The sequence below is a fragment of the Phacochoerus africanus genome, chromosome 5, assembly GCF_016906955.1.
Source record: "Phacochoerus africanus isolate WHEZ1 chromosome 5, ROS_Pafr_v1, whole genome shotgun sequence".
In the NCBI taxonomy this organism is placed as follows: Eukaryota; Metazoa; Chordata; class Mammalia; order Artiodactyla; family Suidae; genus Phacochoerus; species Phacochoerus africanus.
The window spans coordinates 107,767,194-107,792,811 of record NC_062548.1 but is presented as its reverse complement, the minus strand read 5'-3'; the positions used below and the strand labels follow the sequence as shown (position 1 = coordinate 107,792,811).

The window sequence follows — 25,618 nt, the reverse complement described above, 5'->3', positions numbered from 1 at the left end:
AAAAAAAAAATTTTTTTTTTTAAATGGAAAAAAACATGTGAGTGATCAGCTGGTATTGCTCTAAATCTTGATTCAATATTCAGCTATGGAAATGTGTTTAATAACATTACTACAATGAACTGAACCATAAAATTGGCAGCACATTCAAAACTTATTTTGTAAAGTTCTTTCATACACTGTCATATATAGAAGCAATGTGGTAAAACAGGTGAGAATATGAATTTTGGAGTCAGTAGACCTGGGTTCAGATCCATATTCCCATTACTTAACAGTTGTGTGACCTTGGACAAGTTTCTCCACTTGTCTGAGTTTAAATTTCATATAGGCAAAATGAAAATAATATTATTTGTATTGAATAACTATATTAAGAATTAAAATTAATATACATAAGGCCCATAGTACATGGAAGGTATTTCAATACGTAATAGTTATATCAGATATTTTGATCCAGGAATTTAACCTGACATTATGTCAAAAACACACTCATCTGAAACATGGTGATAACTTTTCAACAATTTTTCTTACTTTTCCCTTACACCTACTAAGTCAATTATATTTCTTACTATCTTTACAAGTACTATTTTTGTATTGTTTGATGGGGTGATGAGGAAGACAGGAGAAGGAAAAAGAAGAAATAACAAAAAAAGTTTCAGCTATTAAAGGATGTTCTGGTTACAGAACCTCCTAAGGGTTAGAAAGTCCAAATAATTCTGAAGCTGAGGGATTACACTTAAAGGATGAGTAATTCTTTCATACTTAAAGAAGAAATCTCTTACCTCCGGAGTTCCTACCCTTTCTCTCAGGATTTCAAGGGCATGATGTAATCTGTACTGCACATCTCAAAATTCCCATTAATACTGGGGGACCCAGCAAGACAGTTATGTTGATGCATGTTACCCATGAATTCTGATCCTTCCAGTAAGTGTAGAACATAAGCAGAAAATGGGGAACTAAAAGAAAGTGGAAGAGGGAAAAGGAAGGAAGGTGGTGGAAAATGATCTAAATGACACTAAGTGACTAGTGCCAAAGTAGGTCAGAAAAAATGACTAATATGCACATAATTAGAAATTAACTTGCAGTTATCAATACTGTTGCTACAAAATACTAGATATTAACTTCTCTTTAATCACTTAACCTTTCTTTAAGATTAGCTTACCAGAATCATAGCTTGGAGGCTTCATATCACCCTGATTCAATTCTGTCCCATATTTCAACTTGTGGTATTTGGCTCTAACAAAGAAATGAGAAAATACAAACCATCTTAAAACATATTTAAATGAACTTTAAGATATGTAATATGTAGTAGTAGTCATCGGTATGCAGTAATCCTAACTTTCAAAGTCTCAAAGCTTTCCACAATGTCAAAGTTCTAATACAAAAGTACATGCCATTACTATTTTGTTATACCAATAAGTTCTGTTATAACAAATAAAGGAATAACACTGAGAATCATAAATCTTGTTTTTATAACTACAAATGAACCATATAACATTATTTTTTCTGTAGTACTCAAATTTTTTTGATGACTACTGGAATAAAATTCTATCAAAAGCAGTAGATGGGAGTTCCCGTCGTGGCGCAGTGGTTAACGAATCCGACTAGGAACCATGAGGTTGCGGGTTCGGTCCCTGCCCTTGCACAGTGGGTTAACGATCCGGCGTTGCCGTGAGCTGTGGTGTAAGTTGCAGACGCAGCTCGGATCCCGCATTGCTGTGGCTCTGGAGTAGGCGGTGGCTACAGCTCCAATTCGACCCCTAGCCTGGGAACCTCCATATGCCGCGGGAGCAGCCCAAGAAATAGCAAAAAGACCAAAAAAAAAAAAAAAAAAGCAGTAGATAAGTTTGGATTGTGAAATAAACTTGAAAAAGGCTAATCTTTCTCAAAATTGAGTTTTTAAAAAGAAAAGTCAGGAGTTCCCATCGTGGCGCAGTGGTTAACGAATCCGACTAGGAACCATGAGGTTGTGGGTTCGGTCCCTGCCCTTGCTCAGTGGGTCAACGATCCAGCGTTGCCGTGAGCTGTGGTGTAGGTTGCAGACTCGGCTCGGATCCCGAGTTGCTGTGGCTCTGGCGCAGGCCGGAGGCTACAGCTCCGATTTGACCCCTAGCCTGGGAACCTCCACATGCCGCGGGAGCGGCCCAAGAAATAGCAAAAAGACAAAAAAAAAAAAGAGAAAAGAAAAAAAGAAAGAAAAGTTATCCATGGTACTCTACGTTGTCAGGCAATTATGCTTTGCCAAGTATGCATTAGAGTGAACAAAGGAGGGAAGGGGAACCAGCCCAAATTTATCAATGTGGAATAAGATATTCTAGTAGGAATAAATATATATTTTTTAATAGTCAAAGTATCCTTTGCTGTTTTAGGAAGAACTCATGAAGAACTGTGAACAGGAATATCTTCTTTAAAAAGCTAACTAAATGTTATTATTTCTGGTTAATCTAATTTAACCATCTCAGATTTAACATCTGAGACCAGGAAAATAATACAGATAAAGTAAAAAAAAATTAAGGTTAACTAAAAATGGCCATACTTAACATATCTGAATATTTTGACTTCTTTGCTTTCCTCATATATTCAAACTATTACAATAAATATTCAATGTAATAAGACTGGGATAACAATAATAATTTGGAAAACCAAAGTAACAAACCAGTAAAGAAGGAATAAAAATGTAACCAAATAGCCAAATCTGAGTTATTTTTTCTTTATAAAAGACTAACTGAGCACTTACTTTAAAGTTTTTATATTTCAAGAAAGGTATAAAGAAAATGAAAATCATTTGGCCAAGTATGTAAAACACTGGGATTCTTTATATTATTTTGCCATAATTATTTTGCACTTACAACAGAAAAAACCAACACTTTCTATAGAGGAAAATCTTAAGAAAACCTCTGAAAATTAAGGAGAATAATGTTCTATTTCTTAAGGTAAGTGGTGGGTTCATGAGTATTTTCATATTAGTCTTTACATGTTTTGCATATATATGAAATGTTTTATAATAATACGTACCCATTAAAAAGAAAAAAGAATCTTTGTGTGAAAATACGGGATCGATCCTTACACTCAAGTAAAAAAAAAAAAGATACTAAATACTCTCTGTGTCTGTGCATGCACATGCATGTGTGTACATCTCTATGTATTTTACATATAAGTGTGTTATGGTTTTTAATGTAATTGTCAATATTCAGATTTTTGAAAAACACTTCATCTACCATAAGAGAAAGTAACAATACCTTTTATAAGTCAAAATAGCAATTGAAAGTAACTGGCTTAAGGAATAAAAGCAGCAATAAAGTTTAACGGAGTTTATGTATTTTATTTAAAATAAGTTATTTGTAATATTTATATGTAAATATGTACATACACACATATACACTTAGATATATAAGAAAAACATTTTAAAACACAAAATACTACACTATAGTGCATTCTAGTGGTCTTAGGAAAAACTACAACAGAGCTTACATAAAGGGGAATAGAAAATAATCTACACAATGTAAGTAATAAAAATAATAAAAATAACAACACACTATGAACTAACATTTCATTAAAAATTACATAAAGACAAAAAAGATTGAAAAGATATTTAAAAATTACATAAAGACAAAAAAGATTGAAAAGATATTTTTAAAAAGTAAAGAACTTCTGTGTTTACTACAATCTCTGTTCCCTTAAATCAGGGGCTCCCTATTGAACTGTTATATCCACTGAAAAATAATTTACTCACAGAACTCTCAACTTTCTAACATTTCTTTTGAAGGCAATAGCTAAAATTCCTTCCCATTCATATGGTTTTCAACTGTTTTGACACTTAATCTCATTGTGTTAGCAATTTTCTTGTTCTCTAATCTTTTTCTGTCTAAATCTGACCGCAAATTAAACAGCAGGTCTTATGCCTATGAATTCTACATTTGATACATAGCTAGGCCTCCCAATTAGTCTTTACTTGATAAAACAGCACAAAAATTATATTATGATATATTAACAAAGTTCCACTTTGTTTCAAAGTCTATTTTATATATAACATACTTGGAATGTAACAAAGCATTCCAATCGCATTTTAAATGTAGACGCTTAAAAATAATTTCATTAAATCCAATGAACTGTTACTGAATTATGACATGTTAGCCATTGTACTGGTTGCTGGGAATAATTTGCAGATTGTAGTCCCTTAAGGATATAGGCACGAAGATGAATAAGAGACAGAACAGTAAATAAATAACTGTAACACAAAGTGGATAAGAGCTGTTAGTTATATCAAATGTCATACAAATTCAGATAAGGGATTATCTACTCTGTCAAAGGTCCTGACATTAGTCAAGGAGAGCTACCAAAAAGAAGGTAACACGTGGGATTTTAGATAAACCTCAAAACCTGTAGTTTTGCAATCAGACACATGGATTATCAAGAAGCTATTTTGGTCAGAGGGAACGTCTTAAAAGTGGAAAAAAAGAATACACAGTGGGGTGGGCATGTGCGTTGTACAGGACTAAAAATGGGCCTGGATGAAAAATATTTTACTCAGAAGACCTCTGAAATTAGATTTTTTTTTTCAGGGCTGCGCCTGTGGCATATGGAAGTTCACAGGCTATGGGTCAAATTGGAGCTGCAGCTGCCAGCCCACACCACAGCTACAGCAACGCAGGATCAGAGACGCGTTTGTGACCTGCACCACAGCTTACAGCAATGCCAGATCCTTAACCCTCTGAGCAAGGCCAGGGATCAAATCCGCATCCTCATGGACACTATGTTGGGCTCTTAAACTTGGGGGCCACAACAGGAACTCCTGAAATTAGTAGATATTTTAAAGCAGGGATATAACATCTGTGTTTTGGAAAATGAATCCCATGGACATGAAGATTAATCAGAATAAGAAAATTCAGTAGAGGCCAGAAGGACAGTTGGGTTTTTACAGTAGTGCAGATACAAGAGAGATATGGAGCAAATGGAAGAAATGTTTCAGAATTCTATTTTATACAGTATTTGAGATTCTTCGGTATAGGACTTCCTGAATAAAACTCAGATTATACCTTGTGTGTTCTTGGAAAATTATATGCAAATTTTCTCATTTTGTAACTTTTATCTCACTTTAAAGAACACTGATAAACCCACTGCTAGGTGAGTAAATCTACTGTAATGCTACAGATTCAGTTTTACCTAATTTTGGATATTTTAAAGTGGGACTTAGAAAACTATAATACAGCAATTCAGAACCATGATCCTTACTTAGGTTTTTAAAAGTTAAATGACAAGATGTCTGGAATATGCTCTAAAATAGATCAAGATGATGAAAGACTGACAAAAATGTTAACCATTGAGGCTTGGAGGTGTATATAAAAGATATTAGTCTACGTCTATGTTTCAAATTTCCTTTTTTATAATTGATTTAAGGCATTGGGAAAAATAATTTCAGAATCAAAAGAACTGAAACATTCTAATGCTCCCAATTTTTAAAAAATTCCTGGCGTTAGGCATTAGAAAAATAATTTCAGAGTGAAAAGAAATGTTTAAAAGCTCTAATCCACAGACCTTTTTGTTGTTGTTCCTTAATTTATTACACTACAGTGGTGCCATTACATCAGGGATAATCTCAAATCATTCCACGAACATCAAAAGATGTAAAATCTGGGACACTCTTTTCCAGGAGAATCCCCTTAAGTTAAAAACAAAAACAAAAAAACAATCTTCTCTAGACCCAGCCATCAGCTCTTTATCTCTTCTGTTCTCCAAAGTCAAACTGCTTGAAAAAATAAACTCTACCTCCATTTTATCTATTCTTCTCACACACATACACCCCCCCACCCCACCCCTGCTCCCCATGATCTGGTTTACGTTCCTGCCACTTCACTGAAGCTGTTCTGGGAAGGATACCAGCAAGCACCTAACTAGTAAATCCAGGACTATTTTCAGTATACAACTTACTTGGTCTGTTTGGCATCTGCAGTTGTCAAACCCCCACCTTCTTTAGCTTGCTTCCAGTATACTGCTCTCGCCTTCCTGCTCCACCATTCTTTTGTTGATTCTTCTTCCTCTGTCTTTTCCTCAAACATTTCCACTTCCAATGGCTCTTGCTAGTAATCCCGTCTTCTCTTCCCACCATACTTGTTCTGTTTGTTTCAAAGTTCTTATAATTTTACCCACAATATTGGTGATTCCCAAGTACATATCTCTAATCCTGAGTCCCCCTCTCATATCTGCTTTTCAACCCTAATTCTCTATCTGCAATTCACTTGATAATTTTCAAACTTCTCAATCAAGCCAGAAACCTTGGGAATCATTCTTGAATTCTCTTTCTTTCTCATTCCCCTACACCAAATCATCTCCAAATTTTATGGATTTTATCTAAAATGTCTCACAGTTGATGTCACCTCTATTCCAAAAGCTATTATGTTTTCATTTCACATCCTGGACTATTATAATCTTCCTGTCTTTATTAACAGATTTTTCTAATCCTTCTCTCATATTGAAGTCAGATAGATCTTTCTAAAATCTGTTTCATATTATTGCATCTTACATTTTTTAACTGCATGACAATGAAATGCAATATGTCATCCTAGACTAGATCCTGGACCAGGAAAAAATACCACAAAGATCATTACTGGGGAGTTCCCATCGTGGCTCAGTGGTTAACGAATCTGACTAGGAACCATAATGTTGCAGGTTCGATCCCTGGCCTCGCTCAGTGGGTTAAGGATCCGGCATTGCCATGAGCTGTTGTGCAGAGGCGGCTCGGATCCCGAAGTGCTGTGGCTGTGGCGTAGGCTGGTGGCTACAGCTCCGATTGGACCCCTAGTCTGGGAAGCTCCATATGCCACAGGAGCAGCCCTAGAAAGGGCAAAAAAAAAAAAAAAATCATTATTGGGACATTTGGTAGAAAAAAAAAAGATATAAAAATTACCATTGGAACATATAAATACAAGCTACATTAGATAACAGAACTATATCAACATTAAATTTCCTCAATTTGATAATGAGCTATAATAATTTAAGGGCATGTCCTTGCTCTTAGAAGATATTGCCTTAAGTATTTAGGAGCGAAGGGGTATAAGTCTGCAAATAAGTACCAAATGATTCAGGGAAAAAAAAAATGAGTAAACAGAGAGAGCATAATAAAAGTAAATATAGCAAAATATTTTTTAAAAAACTATCAATATAAGATAAAAGTTTGAACTCCTAAGTTAGGCTCTTGGAGGAGTTCCCATTGTGGCTCAGTGTAACAAATCCAACTAGTAACCAAGAGAATGCAGGTTTGATCTCTGCCCTCGCTCAGTGGGTTAAAGAATCTGGCACTGCCGGGAGTTCCCCTCGAGGCTCAGTGGTTAACAAATCTGACTAGGAACCATGAGGTTGCAGTTCAACCCCTGGCCTTGCTCAGTGGGTTAGGGATCTGGCGTTGCCATGGGCTGTGGTGTAGGTTGAAGACACAGCTTGGATCCCGAGTTGCTGCGGCTGTGGCGTAGGCCGGCGGCTACAGCTCCGATTAGACCCCTAGCCTGGGACCCTCCATATTGCTGTGGGTATGGCCCTAGAAAAGGCAAAAAGACAAAAAAAAAAAAAAAAGAATCTGGCATTGCCATGAGCTGTGGTATAGGTCACGGACTCAGCTTGGATCCCACATTACTGTGGCTGTGGTGTAGGCCAGCAGCTGCAGCTCTGATTTGATCCTTAGCCTGGGAACTTCCATATGCCGCGGGTGTGGCCCTAAAAAGCAAAAAAAAAAAAAGAATCTCCATGATCTGGCTCTATCATTATCACTTATCAATTACAATTAACAACCTACCCTTCATACATAGTAATCATAGATTTGTGAACACACCAAACTGCTTTGTTTGATTTCAAATATATCCTTTCTACTTCTGAACCTTGCCCATTTGGCAAATACCTTATTTTTTATGATGCTATTCAAGTCTCACCTCCTCTAATTAAACCCTCCTTACTATATCCACTGCCTCCAGAGCCAAATAACCACTCCCTTCTCTGTGACCCAACTGTAACCTGGGCAGAGTTCTCCAATAGCACCTATCATACTGCACTGCACTTTTGCGGTTTAAAAGTCTGTTTCCCCCACCTCAAGCCGTGAAGGACAAGGGTTGTAACTTATGTTTCTTCTCAATTTCTGCACAGTACTTAAACTCTATGGTTAGATTAACAAATATTCTAACAAGAAGGGATGGGGACACACACACACACACACCCTTGGTTAGTTTAGTTTCGAATATTTTAATTCTTCTGACTTACAAGACAGTATAATGTACTGGTAAAGAACACGGGCTTTGGAACTGGACAGACCATGAGGGACTGGAATCAGAGCTCTATTGCAACTCTGCAACTCTATGCAAGTTACTTAGTTCTAAAGCCCCTAGGCCTGGTACATGGTAGGTAAAAGAGTTGCTGTTACTAATGTTATTATATTCCCACTTTGATTATGCTTATAGTTTAGATTGCTTAAAATGTCAAATATTCCCAAATTACACACTTTTAATGATGCTTTTTGTTCCCCTTCATTTTCCCAACACAGCTTTCAATTAACATCTCGAAGAATGAAAAGAACCACCAATTTTTCACTAAGAGGTCAATCTGTTTTCAGGCTCTTGTGCCATTTACACATCCCACATGAAGGAGAACACAACTTCTAATAAAGCTTTATCTATTGCTTGATATTCATAAATATCATCTGCTAAATGTTATTTTATGGTACATATTTTGTGGTGGTTTTTCATCAACTTCAAAAAAATGAAAAGGACATGTGATTAAAAATGTGAAGCAAAATAGAGAATTTCAACATCACCTGTCAAGCACTCAATAATCTAAAAAAAAGAACTATCTCATACTGCTAACCAAAAAAAAAAAAAAAAAAATCCAAATACCAGCCAATAAAGCAAAGAAACTTAATCCATATAAAAACATCCAAAACTCTCATCCATGACTTACTGTCCTCTACTTGTGACCCAAGTTTAATGACTTGAGTATCTTAGACACTAGCAGAATAGAAAAGTAAGATTCACAGATTCACTTCTGGAGAGATATGAATAGGTGACAGCAAAGGATCAAAACGCTAAAAATGTCTATAAAAGGATTTTCAATATAATCTGCCAGAACAGGTTTTTTTTTTCCCCAAGAAAATATATCAAACTGAATAATACTAGAGGGTTGGAAAAGAGCGTAAGTATTACAGAGATTTCCTTAACTCATAGACTATTTCAATTCCATGAAGAAATGGATATTGACAGTTCAGAAAGTACAACAATTTCTTAAGAAAGGACAGAGTAGGGGGAAAATGCTGCTAAAATTTAAAAAATCATATAAATCAGTTTTTTGGTCATTATTACTGAACATTCATTAATAAAATAACATATTACAACAATTTCTAAATGTTTATTGCAGGTACTATTTCCTGAATCAAAAGTATAGCATACTAAAATTTGGATTTGTTTTAGGAATGACAGAAAAATTATGCCAATATTTAAGAGAACACGATCTTCCATTTTACTGAATTACCTTTCCTGTTTGAGAGCATACTCCAGCATTTTGATCCGCCTCACAAGATCCTTCTTCAAATTTTCTTGACCTTTCCTTTCCCCCTGAAGGAAGGCAATCTGAGCCTGAGTAAGGAAAATAAAGAAAAAATTCAGTTTAGAACAAACAGAACTTTTTTAAAAAGTTAGTTGAAGAAAGAAACTTTGAAAGATAAAACAATTAGATGTAAAACATTTCTTTTTACATATATGTCACAAAATATACAGAAAGGCATTGACTACAAGGATGGGGGAGCTTAATTTATTTTTTTTAAAAAGGATATCTATATGCATTTTATTTCAGACTAAAAATGTTACAACTCAGAGTCCAGATCCTCCAATAGTCCAGTCCAAAACAACCAATACAAATGTGGATATATGCAAAATATAGTATTGCTTGCTCGGGTGTTTGTCTTTCAAGGCAAAGTGGGGGGTTCTCCTTTATAAAGAGTGACAGACAGAGAACTACCATATGACCCACTATTTACTTCTAGGTATTTATCTGATGAACACATAGCATTATTTATAATAGCCAAGATATGGGTACTAAGTGTCCATCAATGAATAGGTGAATGGATAATGAAGATATGGGAACTATACACAACTGAATACTACTCCGCCATAAAAAAAAAAAGAATGAAATCTTGTCGTTCACAACAACGCAGATGGACCTCAAAGGTATTATGTTAAGTGAAGTCAGATGGAAAAACACAAATACTGTATGATTTCACTCATATGTGGAATCCTAAAAAAATAAAGATGAACAAACAAAACAAAAACAATTTCACAGATATATAAAGAAGAGATTAGTGGTTACCAGGGGGGAAAAAGGGTTGGAGTGTAGGCAAAATGGGTGGAAGGGGTCAACTGTACGATGATGGATGGTAGCTAGACTTTCGGGGGAGAGGGGTGATCATTTTGGAGTGTATACAGATACTGAACTATAATGCTGTACACCTGAAACCTATACAATTTTTTTTTTAAAAAAAGAGTGAAGATGGAAAAATCATGCGTTTTTATAATACACTTGTAAGTAAGAGTTCTCAGAACTTCACCATATACTTAAATTTTATGGTGGATTCCTTGTGTTGAGAGACTTTATACCAGACCTCCCCTACAAACAATAAATAGCTTCCTTTTCTCAATCCCCACCTTTCACCTGACCCAAATTTAGATTTGGACATGCATGGACAAAGAAAGTGAAAACTGGGAAAGGGAAAATCAGAGACAATCAATGGTCCTCCATGGGTTCCCCGCCCCTCTCAAGAAATACTAAAGAGGAGTTCCCACTGTGGCTCAGTGGTTAACGAATCTGACTAGGAACCATGAGGTTGCAGGTTCGATCCCTGGCCTTGCTCAGTGGGTTAAGGTTCCGGCGTTGCCATGAGCTATGGTGGGCAACGTAGGCTTGGATCCCACGTTGCTGTGGCTCTGGTGTAGGTCGGCAGCTACAGCTCAGATTAGACCCCTAGCCTGGGAACCTCCATATGCCTCGAGAATGGCCCTAGAAATGACCAAAAAAATTTGAAAATAAATTAATTAAATAAAATTTACATTGCAATTATAAAGAAGGATTATTTTTATCCTGTTGACATAATTTAAAATAGGCTAAAGATGATTCAATTATATATTCAAATGAAAAGCCATCGAGATGATTAAAACCCTTTGAAATCATATGTTCTACAATAAGACCAAAACAAGCAGAATAATAATACATGCATTTAAAGTTGACAAAAATACTCTCCGACATAAACGGCAGCAACATCTTCTCAGATCCAGTAAAAATGAAAATAAACAAATGGGACTTAATTAAACTTAAAAGTTTCTGCACAGAAAAGGGAACCCTAAACAAAATGAAAAGACAACCCACAGAATGGGAGAAAATCTTTTCAAATGAATCGACTGACAAAGGATTAAGGAGTTCCCGTCATGGTGCAGTGGTTGATGATTCCGACTAGGAACCATGAGGTTGTGGGTTCAGTCCCTTGCCTTGCTCAGTGGGTTAGGGATCCGGCGTTGCCAGGAGCTGTGGTGTAGGTTGCAGATGCGGCTCGGATCCCACGTTGCTGCGGCTGTGGTGTAGGCCGGCGGCTACAGCTCTGATTAGATCCCTAGCCTGGGAATCTCCATATGCCACGGGAGCGGCCCTAGAAAAGGCAAAAAAAAAAAAGAGATTAACCTCCAAAATTTATAAACACCTCCTGCAGCTCAATACCCAAAAAATAATCAACCCCATCCAAAAATGGGCAGAAGATCTAAACAGACAGTTCTCCAAAGAAGACGTACAGATGGCTGAGAAACACATGAAAAGATGTTCAACATCACTCATTCTTAGAGAGATGCAAATCAAAACCACTCTGAGATACCACCTTACACCAGCCAGAATGGCCATCATCCAAAAGTGTACAAACAATAAGTGCTGGAGAGGGTGTGGAGAAAAAGGAACCCTAGTACACTGTTGGTGGGATTATAAATTGCTGCAACCACGTGGAAAACAGTATGGAGATTCCTCAGAAAACTAAAAATAGAACTACCATTTGATCCAGCAATCCCACTCCTGGGCATCCATCCAGAGAAAACCATGACTCGAAAAGACACATGTACTCCCATGTTCATTGCAGCACTATTTGCAATAGCCAAAACATGGAAACAACCTAAATGTCCATCGAGAGAGGAGTGGATCAAGAAGATGTGGTACATATACACAATGGAATATTATTCAGCTGTTAAAAGGAATGAAATAATGGCATTTTTAGCAACATGGATAGACCTAGAAATTATCATGTAAGTGAAGTCAGCCATACAGTAAGACACCAACATCAAATGCTTTCACTGACATGTGGAATCTGAAAAAAGGACAGAATGAACTTCCTCACAGAACAGATACTGACTCACAGACTTTGAGAAACTTATGGTTTCCAAAGGAAACAGTTAGGGGGGTGGGAGGATGCACTGTGGGTGTGGGATGGAAATCCTATAAATTGGATTGTGATGATCATTGTACAATTATAAATGTAATAAATTCATTGAGTAATTTAAAAAAAGGAAAAAATAAAAATTAAAAAAATTAAGTTGACAAAAATAAATGTCCTATAAAAAGGATATGATAGTCCAACTTGTTTGGTCAAACAATGCTTTGGCCTAGAATACAGTCTTCAAAGTGGCTTTAATAAAAACAATAATCTGTATAATCATGTAACCAAAGCATAATAAAATTATCAGTTTCTTCCTTTCTATAACCTTTGGCTAGTTTTTTTTATTTCTGCCATTATCATTGGTCCTGGGTGATTCGAACACTTCAGCCTATAATACTCAAAAGTCTTTTCCGTCACTCATTCCCCAATCAACTCCTTATTTCCAGGACACATGCTTCCCCATCCTCCTATCAATTCACATACTGGACTAGCTAAATGCTTAATAAAAATAAAAGTCCCAGGATTGTTGAAGAGAAAGATTACAAAGACAGAGGTGCCTGAAAAAGGCAAATAATAAGGCAAACAGAAAAATCTGTGATATTCTTTGGTAATCAAAGAATGTCTCTGTGACATTCCCACCCACAGATGTATAAACTGAAATCAATCATATGGAAACATCAGGCAAACTCATATTGAAGGACGTTTTATATTAACCTTCTTACAGTTTTCAAAAGCACCAGTTCATAAAAGTTAACGAAAGACTGCTTCAGAGTGAAAGAGATTAAGAAGACATAAAAACCAAATATGATGCATGATTCTGGACTAGATTTGGCTGTAAAAGGACATTATTGGGACAAGTCGCAAAACACGGATGGGGTCTGTGGATGAGATAACAGTAATATGTCAGTATTAACTTCCTGACTTTTTTTTCTATTGCTTTTTTTAGGGCCGCACTACAGCATATGGAAGTTCCCAGGCTAGGAGTCTAATCGGAGCTACAACTGCCGGCTTACACCATAGCCACAGTAACGCCAGATCCAAGCCACGTCTGCAACCTACACCATAGCTCATGGCAACTCCATATCTTTAATCCACTGAGGGAGGTCAGGGATCGAACCCGCAACCTCATGGTTCCTAGTCAGATTCTTTTCTGCTGTGCCACGACAAGAACTCCTTAACTTCCTGATTCTGACAGCTATATGTGGCTACATAGGATAGAATATGTCGATAGGAAACACTAAAGTATTTGGTGGGTGGCAATGGGCCCTCAGGTTGCCTGGCACCTTGCCCTCAAATGTTTCAGAATAAGAAAATTCTTTGTGTTGCCCTTGCAACTTTGTGTTTGCCCTTGCAAAATCAATATAAGATTTTTGTTTTTGAAACAAATACTATGCCAATTGTGGTTGCACCAATTTACAATCCCACCAACAGTGTACTAGGGTTCCTTTTTCTCCACACCCTCTCCAGCACTTATTGTTTGTACACTTTTGGATGATGGCCATTCTGGCTGGTGTAAGGTGGTATCTCAGAGTGGTTTTGATTTGCATCTCTCTAAGAATGAGTGATGTTGAACATCTTTTCATGTGTTTCTCAGCCATCTGTACGTCTTCTTTGGAGAACTGTCTGTTTAGATCTTCTGCCCATTTTTGGATGGGGTTGTTTGTTTTTTGGGTATGGAGCTGCAGAAGGTGCTTCTAAATTTTGGAGATGAATCCCTTGTCCATCCATTCACTTGCAAAGATTTTCTCCCATTCTGTGGGTTGTCTTTTCGTGTCGTTTAGGGTTTCCTTTGCTGTGCAGAAACTTTTCAGTTTGATTAGGTCCCATTTGTTTATTTTTCTTTTTATTGTCAATACTCTAACAGGTGGATCTGAGAAGATGTTGCTGTCGTTTATGTCAGAGTGTTTGGCCTATGTTTTCCTCTAAGAGTTTGATAGCATCTGGTCTTCTATCTAGGGCTTTACTCCATTTGGAGTTGATTTTTGTGTATGGTGTTAGGGAGTGTTCTAATTTCATTCTTTTCCCTGTGGCTGTCCAGTTTTCCCAGCACCACTTATTGAACAAGATGTCCTTTCTCCATTGTATATCCTTGCCTCCTTTGTCATAGATTAGTTGTAAATTGGTGCAACCACTGTGGAAAGCAGTATGAGATTCCTCAGAAAATTAAACATAGAACTACCATTTGATCCAGCAATCCCACTCCTGGGCATCTACCCAGAGAAAACCACGACTCACAAAGACACATGCACTCCAATGTTCACTGCAGCACTATTTATAATAGCCAAAACATGGAAACAACCTAAATGTTCATCGACAGAGGAGTGGATCCAGAAGATGTGGTACGTATACACAATGGAGTATTACTCAGCCATTAAAAGGAATGAAATACCAGCATTCTTAGCAACATGGATGGACCTAGAAACTATCATGCTAAGTGAGTTAGCCATACAGTGAGACACCAACATCAAATGCTTTCACTGACATGTGCAGTCTGAAAAAAGGACAGACTGAACTTCTTTGCAGAACAGATGCTGACTCACAGGCATTGAAAAACTTACGGTCTCTGGAGGAGACAGTTTGGGGGGGTGGGGGGATGTGCTTGGGCTGTGGGATGGAAATCCAGTGAAATCAGATTTTTATGATCATTATACAACTACAGATATGATAAATTCATTTGAGTAATTTAATATAAATAAACTAATTTTTTAAAAAACTATGCCAACTTTCTTAATATGATATGACACAAACAATTCAACTCAAAGCCAGCATCATGTATAACAGAGAAACCTGAGAAGTAATGACAATCACGAACAAAACAAAGATGTCCATTTTTCACCACAATTTGTGGTGTGTGTGTGTGTGTGTGTGTGTGTGTGTCTTTTGTCTTTTTAGGGCCACACTCACGGCATATGGAGTTTCCCAGGCTAGGGGTCGACTCAGAGCTACAGCTGCCAGCCTATACCACAACCACAGCAATGCAAGATCCAAGCTGTGTCTGTGACCTATACCACAGCTCTCAGCAACACCAGATCCTTAACCCACTGAGCGAGGCCAGAGACTGAACCCATGTTCTCAAGGATGCTAGTTGGGTTCGTTAACCACTGAGCCACAACAGGAACTCCATTTTTCACCACAAATATTTAACACTGGTCTGGAAGTGGTGGCCAATGTCGGTAGGCAAGAAAGAAATAAGTCTGGAAAAAACAAAAACACTAACTTAGAAAGATGTCTACACCCCAATACTCATAGCAGCACTGTTCACAATAGCCATGCCATGGAGAGAACCCAAGTGGCCATCAACAGACAAATGGACACAGACAGACAGACAGACAGACACACACCACACACACACAGAAGGTTAAAAACCCAACACAGTGTCCATGAGGATGTGAGTTCAATTCTTGGCCTTGCTCAGTGGGTTAAGGATCTGGCATTGCCACAAACTGTGGTATAGGTTGCAAATGTGACTCAGATCTGATATTGCTGTGGCTGTTGCTCTGATTCAACCCCTAGCCCAGGAACTTCCAATGCCACAGGCATGGCTGTAAAAATTAAAAAAAAAAAAGTTTAAAAATAGGAAAGAATAAATAAAATCAGATTATTTGCAAATGATATGAATGGATATCTAAAAAAATCCAAGAAAATACAGACTATAAATTATTACAGGGAGTTCTTGTCATGGCTCAGCAGTAATGAACCCAACTAGTATTCATGAGGATGCAGGTTTGATCCCTGGCCTTGTCCAGTGGGTTAAGATCTGACATTGCCATGAGCTGTGGTGTAGGTCACAGATGCAGCTCGGATCCCACGTTGCTATGGCTGTAGGCCAAAACCTACAGCTCTGATTCGACTCCTACCCTGGGAATTTCCATATGCTGTGGGTGCAGCCCTAAAAAGACAAAAAAATTTAAAAATTAAAAATTAAATATTAAATAAAACAAATTATTACCAAACAGAAATTTTAGTAAAGTAATCTGATATAAAAATAATAAATTGCAGGGAGTTCCCGTCGTGGCGCAGTGGTTAACGAATCCGACTGGGAACCATGAGGTTGAGGGTTCGGTCCCTGCCCTTGCTCAGTGGGTTAAAGGATCCGGCATTGCCGTGCGCTGTGGTGTAGGTTGCAGACGCGGCTTGGATCCCACGTTGCTGTGGCTCTGGCGTAGGCTAGTGGCTACAGCTCCGATCGGACCCCTAGCCTGGGAACCTCCATATGCCGTGGGAGCGGCCCAAGAAATAGCAACAACAACAACAACAAAAAAGACAAAAGACAAAAAAAATAATAATAATAATAATAAATTGCAAAGTTCCCTGGTGGCTCACTGGGTTAAGGATCTAGCATTATCATTGCTGTGGCTCGGGTTGCTGCTGTGGCATGGGTGTAGGCATGGCCAAATAAATAAATAAATAAATAGAAACCCATGGGCTTCTATAAAAACAACCAATTAGATGACATAATGAAAGAAAACAATTCCATTTATAATAACAAAATTAAGATAATTAGAATAAATCTGGAGTTCCCATCACGGCTCAGAGGAAATGAATCAGACTAGGAACCATGAGATTGCGGGTTTGATCCCTGGCCTCGCTCAGTGGGTTAAGGATCTGGCGATGCCGTGAGCTGTGGTGGAGGTCACAGATGTGTTGCTGTGGCTGTGGTGTAGTCCGGTGGCTATAGCTCCGATTGGAGCCCTAACCTGGGAGCCTCCATATGCTGTGGGTGCAGCCCTCAAAAAAAAAAGACAAAAAACAAAAAAAATAGAATAAAGAGAGAAAAATAGAGCTACATAAAGAGTATTTTATTTTATTTTTCATAAAGAGTATTTTAAATGCTACTAAAGAAAACAAGAGATGACTTGGACAAAACAGAAGCAAAACCATGTTCTTTAGATTCTGCACTTTAATGATTTTATTTCTCCCTAAATTAATCTTTTAAAATTATACAAGCTCAAATAAAATACCAATATAGTGTTTTTTAAAAAGGATTATACATAATGAGTCTGAAGTACATATGGAAAAATAAACTCACAAAAATAAATTATTTTAAAGCTCTAAAATATTTTAAAACATATTATAATTCTTCAGTCACTAAAAAAAAGTGGTACTGATGCACAGTCATATATACAGGAAGACAATCCAAAAACGAACCCAAGTATGTATATACTTGGAATTCAGTATACTAAAGGTGGCACTGCACATCACCAGGGAAATGTAGATTACTCAATAAATGTTGATGGGCAGCTATCTGTAAATTACCTCTCAAATAAAAACAAATGCCAAAAGGATCAAAAAATGTAAAGGAACCCCCAAAGTATTAGAAGAAAAGGTGTAGTTTGGTTTTGTTTTCATAATCTCAGGGTTAGGAATGTCTTTCTAAAAATAAGACAAAACCCAAGTCATAAAAAAAACTAACACACTTTACCTCTAAAAATAAAATATATATGTAATAAAAAAAGTTGCTGAAAAACTCTCATGAGAAATACCAATTCTTTTTTTGACAAATACCAAAACAAAATCAGAATAGCAGTCATATCACAAATCATAAGAGATTTGCTTTTCTTGATATATCAAGAGCACCTGCAAATTAATAAGAAAATGACCCCAAGAACTCAACAGAAAAACACACAAAGAACACGTTAATCAAAAGGAAATGCAGGAGTTCCCGGTGTGGCTCGTAGTAGTGAACCAGACTAGTATCCATAAAGACATGGGTTTAATCCCTGGCCTTGTTCAGTGGGTTAAGGATCTGGAGGTGCCGTGAGCTGTGGTGTATGTGGGTCACAGAGACGCAGCTTGGATCTGGAATGGCTGTGGTGTAGGCCGGCAGTTACAGCTCCAATTCAACCTCTAGCCTGGGAACTGCCATAAGCCATGGGTGTGGCCCTGAAAAGCAAAAAAAAAAAAAAGCAAAAGGCTCAAACATATTAAAAATATGTTCAACCTCACAAGTAAGAGAAATGCCAATTAAAACTGTACTCACTTTTCCCCCTTTCCATCAGATTAATAAAATTTCAGTAATTTGATAATACAATATATTGGGGGAAATGCATCTGTACGCTGGCTGTGTAAATCAGGTTCACCATTACTGTGGACAATTCGGCAGTAGCTATTAACTTTGTAAATGCACATACTCTTTACCCAGCAATTCTAATCTATATTGTTATCCTTCAAATATATTTGTACATATGTGAAATGATATACTGAAAAAATACAAACAAGAATATATCTAAAATCCAAATGTCCACTACAGAGAATTAGTAAAATAAAATACAATTAGACGAAAGTAAGGTCCTAAACTGAGACCTACAAGAACAGTGGAAGAAAAAGTCTTCTTAAAAATTTTCCCTCTGGAAACTATTCAGAAAGTTAGAAACAAATGGTCTTAAAACACATGTTCTAACAAAAGGAAGCTAATTCCTTCTGTAAAAACAACCTGAGTCTAAAAAATAGTTAAGTGGTATAAATCCTTCCCTTTGAAAATAAAGATTAAATCCCAGGTAAAGATTCCCCTAATATGGCAGGATACTGTTGTCTGAATTGGACCGTTTAATTGCAAAGGCAGGGAGAGGACAGGAGACAGAAGGGAAGAAAATACTTAAAGGAAGAAGGGAAGGCTAGGAAGAAAGAACAGTAATAAAAGAAGAAAAATAGAAGGAAAGTGGGATACATCTATACAAAGGAAAACTATGCATTTGTTACAAGATCGCTCTAAATATCTAAGATATCTAAAATAGATTAAATGGAAAAAAGCAAGACAAACAACTTAAACAACAATTTGATTGATTTTGAGAAAAAAGGTAAACATATCATTATGCTTCTGTGCATAGGTAATAACTCTGGAATGATTCACAAGTGTGTAGTAAGTGTTAATGTCTCCAAAGATGCATCTACAGGAGCTCCCTGGTGGCCCAGTGGTTAAGGGTCTGGCATTGCCATTGCAATGGCCCAGGTCATTGCTGTGCCATGGGTTTGATCTTTGGCCTGGAACTTTCGCATGCTGGGGGCACGGCCAAACAAAAAAAAAAAGCAACTAGGTGGCTGAGAGGGAGAAGAACAGGAGTTAAACCTACCTTTAAATGTACATGCCCCCTTTATACCTTCTGAACGCTATACCATAGGCATGTTACTATGCATAAAAGTTTGCTAATTGAAAATTTTAAAGACTTAAGGCTAAAACAAAACTTGTTCTGTAGCACCACCAGCCACTAGTTTGTAGGCTCTGTCCTGGATGTTTCAATCCAAATTCAATATTTTTACAAAGGAGAAAAAAGAAGCTCCAAGAGATTAAATGGCATATCCCTAAAGCGTACAGCATTCTCACAAAGGAACCAAGATGACAATGCCAGACCATGAATAATCACCACTTAGAAATTCAAGGCATATATAACCAATACACGGGGGTAGTAGCAATAAGGACATGACATAAAATACATGACCCAAAAGGCTCCTTAAAAGCTCTACCTGCACATCATTACAACGAAATTCGTTCTGAAATAAGAGAGATGGTTTCAAGTTAGCAAATATATTCCTGCCTTCCAAAACAGTCAAGTAACATGTCCAAAATGTAAATCTGCTATATCTAAGCAGGTTTACCTGCATACATGGGAATATCTAATAAACAATTAAATTATTTTAAAGGCATAATTTAATTTTTGTCTTTTTAGGGCCGCACCTGACACATATGTAAGTTCCCAGGCTAGGGGTCAAACTGCAGCTGCAGCTGCCAACCTACACCACAGCTCATGGCAACGCTGGATCCTTAACCCACTGAGCGAGGCCAGGGATCAAAGCTGCATCCTCATAGATATTAGTCAAGTTCACTACTGGTGAGCCACAACGGGAACTCCAGTATCATTTAATTTTTTGAAACAATTTAAATTACCACATACTCTAAAATTTTAAAGAGTTAAAATTTAAAACCAAAATCACTGAAAAATATAGGCAAAAGGAAAGTACACAAAATACTAGTTTGGATTGGATATTTTTCAGTTGTTTTTCTGTCATCTTCTATGGGAGAGAAAGAGCACTCTTACAAAAATCTAAAATACAGTGACAGAAAATTACTAATTTAGGGCTCTGTCAATTGAACACAAATTCACAAGTAACAACAGAAATACATGAAAAGTAAAAGTTAATACAGTTTACATAAGCTAAGGAAGAACAGTGAAGTTTCAATAACCTGCTTTATATCTTAATGTCTTCTGTAAACTATACCTATTTCCTTGGAAAGGCTTTGGATTATATTATTCTCCTGCATCTGGGCTGCTCGTTGTTTTTCTCTGGCACACAACATTGCCTCTGGTTAGACAGTGTCATCACGTGGCAGCATCAAACTTAAGCATCAGAATCACCTAGAGGACTTGTTGAAACATAGATTCCTTGGGTCGGCCCTATCCTCATTTCTAATTCAACAGGTCTGGAGTGGGGCCTAAGAATATGCATTGTTAACAAGTACCAGGTGATACTGATGCTGCTATTCTGGGACTACACTTAGAGAACCACTGACCTACACCATCTGTGACATAGTTAGGAGGCCCAAAATAAAGCAAATAGGCCGTTAAAAAGCAAGTTAAGTGAACTGTCCCAGAACCCCAGCTCTTACTCCACAGAATGAAGTCTTATATATGCCCTCTAGCTGACAAACGAGCACACACTAGCTTTCTTGATTCTCTTTCAAATTCCTTATGTACGACTGTATTTTCAGCAGTCTCCTCATAAGAAACTAAAATCAACTATTTTCATTCGGTTTCAATAACATCCTTGGAAAATACCTAATACCTACCACCATCCAAATTGCTATGAAGGAGAATACAGGAAAGATAAATAAACCAAGTTGCTATTTACAATGCACTTCCAACCTAGTTAAGGTACAAGACCAAAACACACACACACACACACACACACACATGCAAAAAAGCTAAGATGAAAAAGAGGAGTCTCCTAATAGTTGAAGATTTGATTCAAATATTCATTTAACAATATTAACTGTGTACCTACTTTGTGTTAGGCACACTAGGGCCAGCTAGAATAGTGACAAAACAAGTAAAACAGAGCTCACAGTCCAATGGATGAAACATTTATGCTGAAAAAAAAAAAAATCAACTAGCACCATATGTTCTATGCAACTAGAATCAGAAACAGTTACAAGTAAAAGCAGTAAATATAAGCACAAATAAAATACAGTGGGATGCCTATTTAACTCTGGAGTCAAGTACAGAACTGACATTTAACTCAAAAACTGTATTTTAATCTGGCATTAACTACAGAGTTAGCTTTATCTTTTAATGAACTGTGAGTTTCTTGAAATTTTCCTCATAAAATTTCTGCGCCATTATTTTAATTCATCTACCTAACATTTCTTTCCAAAAAATGATGGAGTATTTTTGTTTTTTTTAATGATACATATGTCTGAAAATGCTATAAGAAATAGTGATATATTCTTTCACAAAGAAACCCCTCCTTCCCTAAATGTATGATTACAAAAAGTACCAAATTAATTTTACCCACATTATCAGCTGATGGCAGCATGTAAATAACCATACTTCAGTAGGCTTCCTGAGTCCTCAATGAAGTTTCTCTCTAGGCCCCCATCAGTCATTTACCACCGCACATCCTCCTATGTCTCAAATCTTTACACATGTTCCTAATGTCTGCACAAGAGACTAGAAAGAAAATTCAGTTTAAAAAAATCTATATTAAAAAAATCTAGGAGTTCCCATTGTGGCGCAGTGGTTAACGAATCCAACTAGGAACCATGAGGTTGCAGGCTCCATCCCTGGCCTTGCTCAGTGGGTTAAGGACCCAGTATTGCCATGAGCTGTGGTGTAGGTTGCAGACGAGGCTTGGATCCCGTGCTGCTGTGGCTCCGGCGTAGGCTGGTGGCTACAGCTCCCATTAGACCCCTAGCCTGGGAACCTCCATTTGCCACAGAAGCAGCCCTAGAAAAGGCAAAAAGACAAAAAAAAAATCTATATGCAATATATGTGTATTAAATCAACATACTGTACATGCTAAACTTGCACAATATGTCAATTAAATCGCTATAAAATTGGACAAATGGAAAAAAGAAAAACATATGTACATAGTATATACATACATACATAATGACAAGTGAGAAAATAAGATATCGATCAAGTAAAGAATTCCTGTGGGCATGCAGCATAACAGACTTGACATTTGTAGATTTAATATTCTTGGCTATCACTGTTCGAGAGCCACCCAGAAGACACGCTGTTCAGACAATGGCGAGGCTAGAGGCCAGATTCAGAGAATAAATCCATGAGTCTAGGCTAACCAAACATTTACACCTCAAAGTTCAAAAACAGTAACTCTAAAAAGTGTATTTTTAAGAAACCGAGCTTCTTTATGAAAAATATCTCCCCCAACCCCAAGGAAAGCCAAATTGCCAGTAGTAGTACCGTAAGTGAAGAATAATATAAGGACTAAGAAAATGATAGCTCTTAACCAGAAAAGAAGAGAATGCCAAACTTGGTAACAACTTTTAACTATGAATGTGAACAAGTCCAACTGTACTATACCCGCACCAAAAAAACCATTAAACTAAATCAGCAACTGCTCCAACTGGTGCAGAAAACATTCAAACTATTCATCAAATGAAAAGAAACGTTCATTAACATTGAAAATAATATTAACTTGTAGAATAGGAACATATACAGAAGAAATTTATGACTCTCAAAGGAAATATGATTCAGAGGAAGCAAGGATCCCACATGAAGATCTCCGAATATTAAAAATCGAGAATTTGCAAAAGTCTCAGTAAGTATCTCTTGCAAGGAACAAGTCTTCACTGTAAAATTTTCTTTGTGGTTAGAAAACAGCAAAGAACTTCTAAACATGTTATAAAACAATCAAATTATCTTTTGATAGGTATATAATCTTTAAAGATGCAATCTTCAAGGGACAACATCTCATATTTAAAGCATTCATTCTATATGTATTAAGTGTGAACCATAAATCTAAGGTGCTATGTACACAAAGCCCAAATGCTTCCCCATGGAATTTAAGGCTATCCACATTTCCCAGCTTACCTTTCTAGCTCTGCCTTCCACAATCCCTTCTCATATATCCGACTGAAAAGGACGATTTGTGTTAGTCTTTAAACATGAATTGAACTCCCCCAGGTCCATGCCTTGGCTTATGCTCTTCTCCTATCTCCCCAAAATGCCCTTCATTTGCAAATTTTACTCACTTCCAAGTTTTTAGCCTACTCAGTTCACAGTAATTCCTTCCTTCTCTGAAGCCCAAGAGTACTTATTATTTTCTACTAAAAGAAAGAAAGAAAAAAAAAAAAAAAAACCAAAAACCTCAAAAAAGAAAAAATGGGAAAAAAAAACTTCTACATGTAAAATATCGCTTTTACCACTTACGGCACTTACATTAATGTTTGGCTAGAAGGCAAGCAAATAAGCACTTTGGAGTACTTAATATGTACCAAGCACTTTGCTAAAATAAACACAGTGTGTTCATAATAATGACAACAATAATAAATAAATACTAATACAATATACACATTTAAATTAAGGGCAGAAAAAAAAACACTTAAAGAAGTTATAAAACTCTATAACTGTGCTGACCAACTGAATTTTCTGCAATGATAGAAATTTCTCTATCTGTACCATCTAATACAAAAAGGTTCTAAAAGGATTAATAAAGGAAGGCAGTACTAATGTTCCTGACTGAAGAATTTATTTAACAAAGATAGCACTAATATCTAAGTAAATGCATAGATTTAAAGATATAGTAAATATTAAAAATCCCCTTGTGATAATTTATAGAACTTGACAGATGTATGTAAAATTCTTAGGAGAATGTGAAAAGAAGAATAAAAGAAATAAAAAAGAAAAGAAAAAAAATCCATGAGGGCAAATACACATTGTTTTGAAACATACGGCGAAATAGCTCTCCATGAAGTATTAGATAATTTCTTTTTTGGCTTCTTTTTTTTAGGGCCGTACCTGTGGCATATGAAAGTTTCCAGGCTAGGGGTCAAATCTGAGCTGCAGCTGCCGGCCTACACCACAGCCATTAGAGTGTGGGATCCAAACCAAGCCTGCAACCTACATTGCAGCTCATGGCAATGCTGGATCCCCGACCCACTGAGTGAGGCCAGGGATCAAATCTGCTTACTCATGGATACTAGTTGGACTCATTTCCACTGTGCCATGACAGCAGAACTCCCTTAAATGCATTTTCAACATGGTATGTTCAACTTACCATTGGGTTAATTGGGACATAACCCCATTGTCAAGGAAGATCCATATCTATCCTTAACTGTGTGCATGTATTACTTTGACAGAAAATCAAAATTTAAAAATGTACTTTAAAATGTATCACTACCAATATAATGTTACTGAGGGATTCCATTTGAAGTAATCAGTAATCTAAGAACTCCTTTAAAATATAAACTGTGTCTAGGGATCCCTAGTGCCTAGCAAAGTTTCTAGCAAAAAATCATTATTTAGGAGTTCCAGTTGTGGTACAGTGGAAATGAGTCCAACTAGTATCCATGAAGATGCAGGTTTGATCTCTGGCCTCACTTAGTGGGTTGGGGATCCAGGGTTGCCGTAAGCACTGGTGTAGATCACAGATGTGGCTCAGATCCCGAGTTGCTGTGACTGAGTTATAGTCTGGCAGTGGTAGCTCCAATTCAACCCCTAGCCTGAGAACTTTCATGTGACGCAGGCACAGCCCTAAAAAGTAAAAAAAAAAAAAAAAAAACCCACCATTATTCAGTGAGAATTTGATGCACAGACTAAATGTGAACAGAAAAGAGATTTCAAAAAGAGATTCAAGCTATTCTATCAAAAATATCTTAACCCAGAAGTAATACTAGGGAAAGATCAAGAATTAGTACTTATTAGGATAAACAAAGCATCATTTTGAAAAGAAGTAACTTGAGGGAGTTCCCACTGCAGCGCAACGGAAATGAATCCAATTAGTATCCATGAGGATGCGGGTTCCATCCCTGGCCTCACTCAGTGGGTTAAGGATCCAGCATTGCTGTGAGCTGTGGTATAGGTCAGCAGCTGCAGCTCCAATTCAACCCTTAGCCTGGGAACTTCCATATACTCCAAGTGTGGCCCTAAAAAGCAAAAATTAAAAAAGAAATAAAGAAATGAATTGAAGTCATTCATACTGTAATCAATATACTACTATAAAATCCTCCCA

At 37.0% G+C, this 25,618-nt stretch overlaps 1 protein-coding gene across 2 annotated transcripts in view; it reads right to left on the bottom strand.

The window, feature by feature from the left end:
- The window catches only part of STRN (striatin), a 104,461-nt gene that overhangs the window by 54,949 nt on the left and 23,894 nt on the right, over positions 1-25,618 (bottom strand). For both annotated transcript variants that reach the window (XM_047782284.1, XM_047782285.1), the window contains exons 2-3: positions 9,499-9,602; positions 1,157-1,230 (exon numbers count right to left, since the gene is read on the bottom strand). In XM_047782284.1, coding sequence (XP_047638240.1) covers positions 1,157-1,230; positions 9,499-9,602 — 178 coding nt within the window. The remainder of the gene's footprint in view (positions 1-1,156; positions 1,231-9,498; positions 9,603-25,618) is intronic.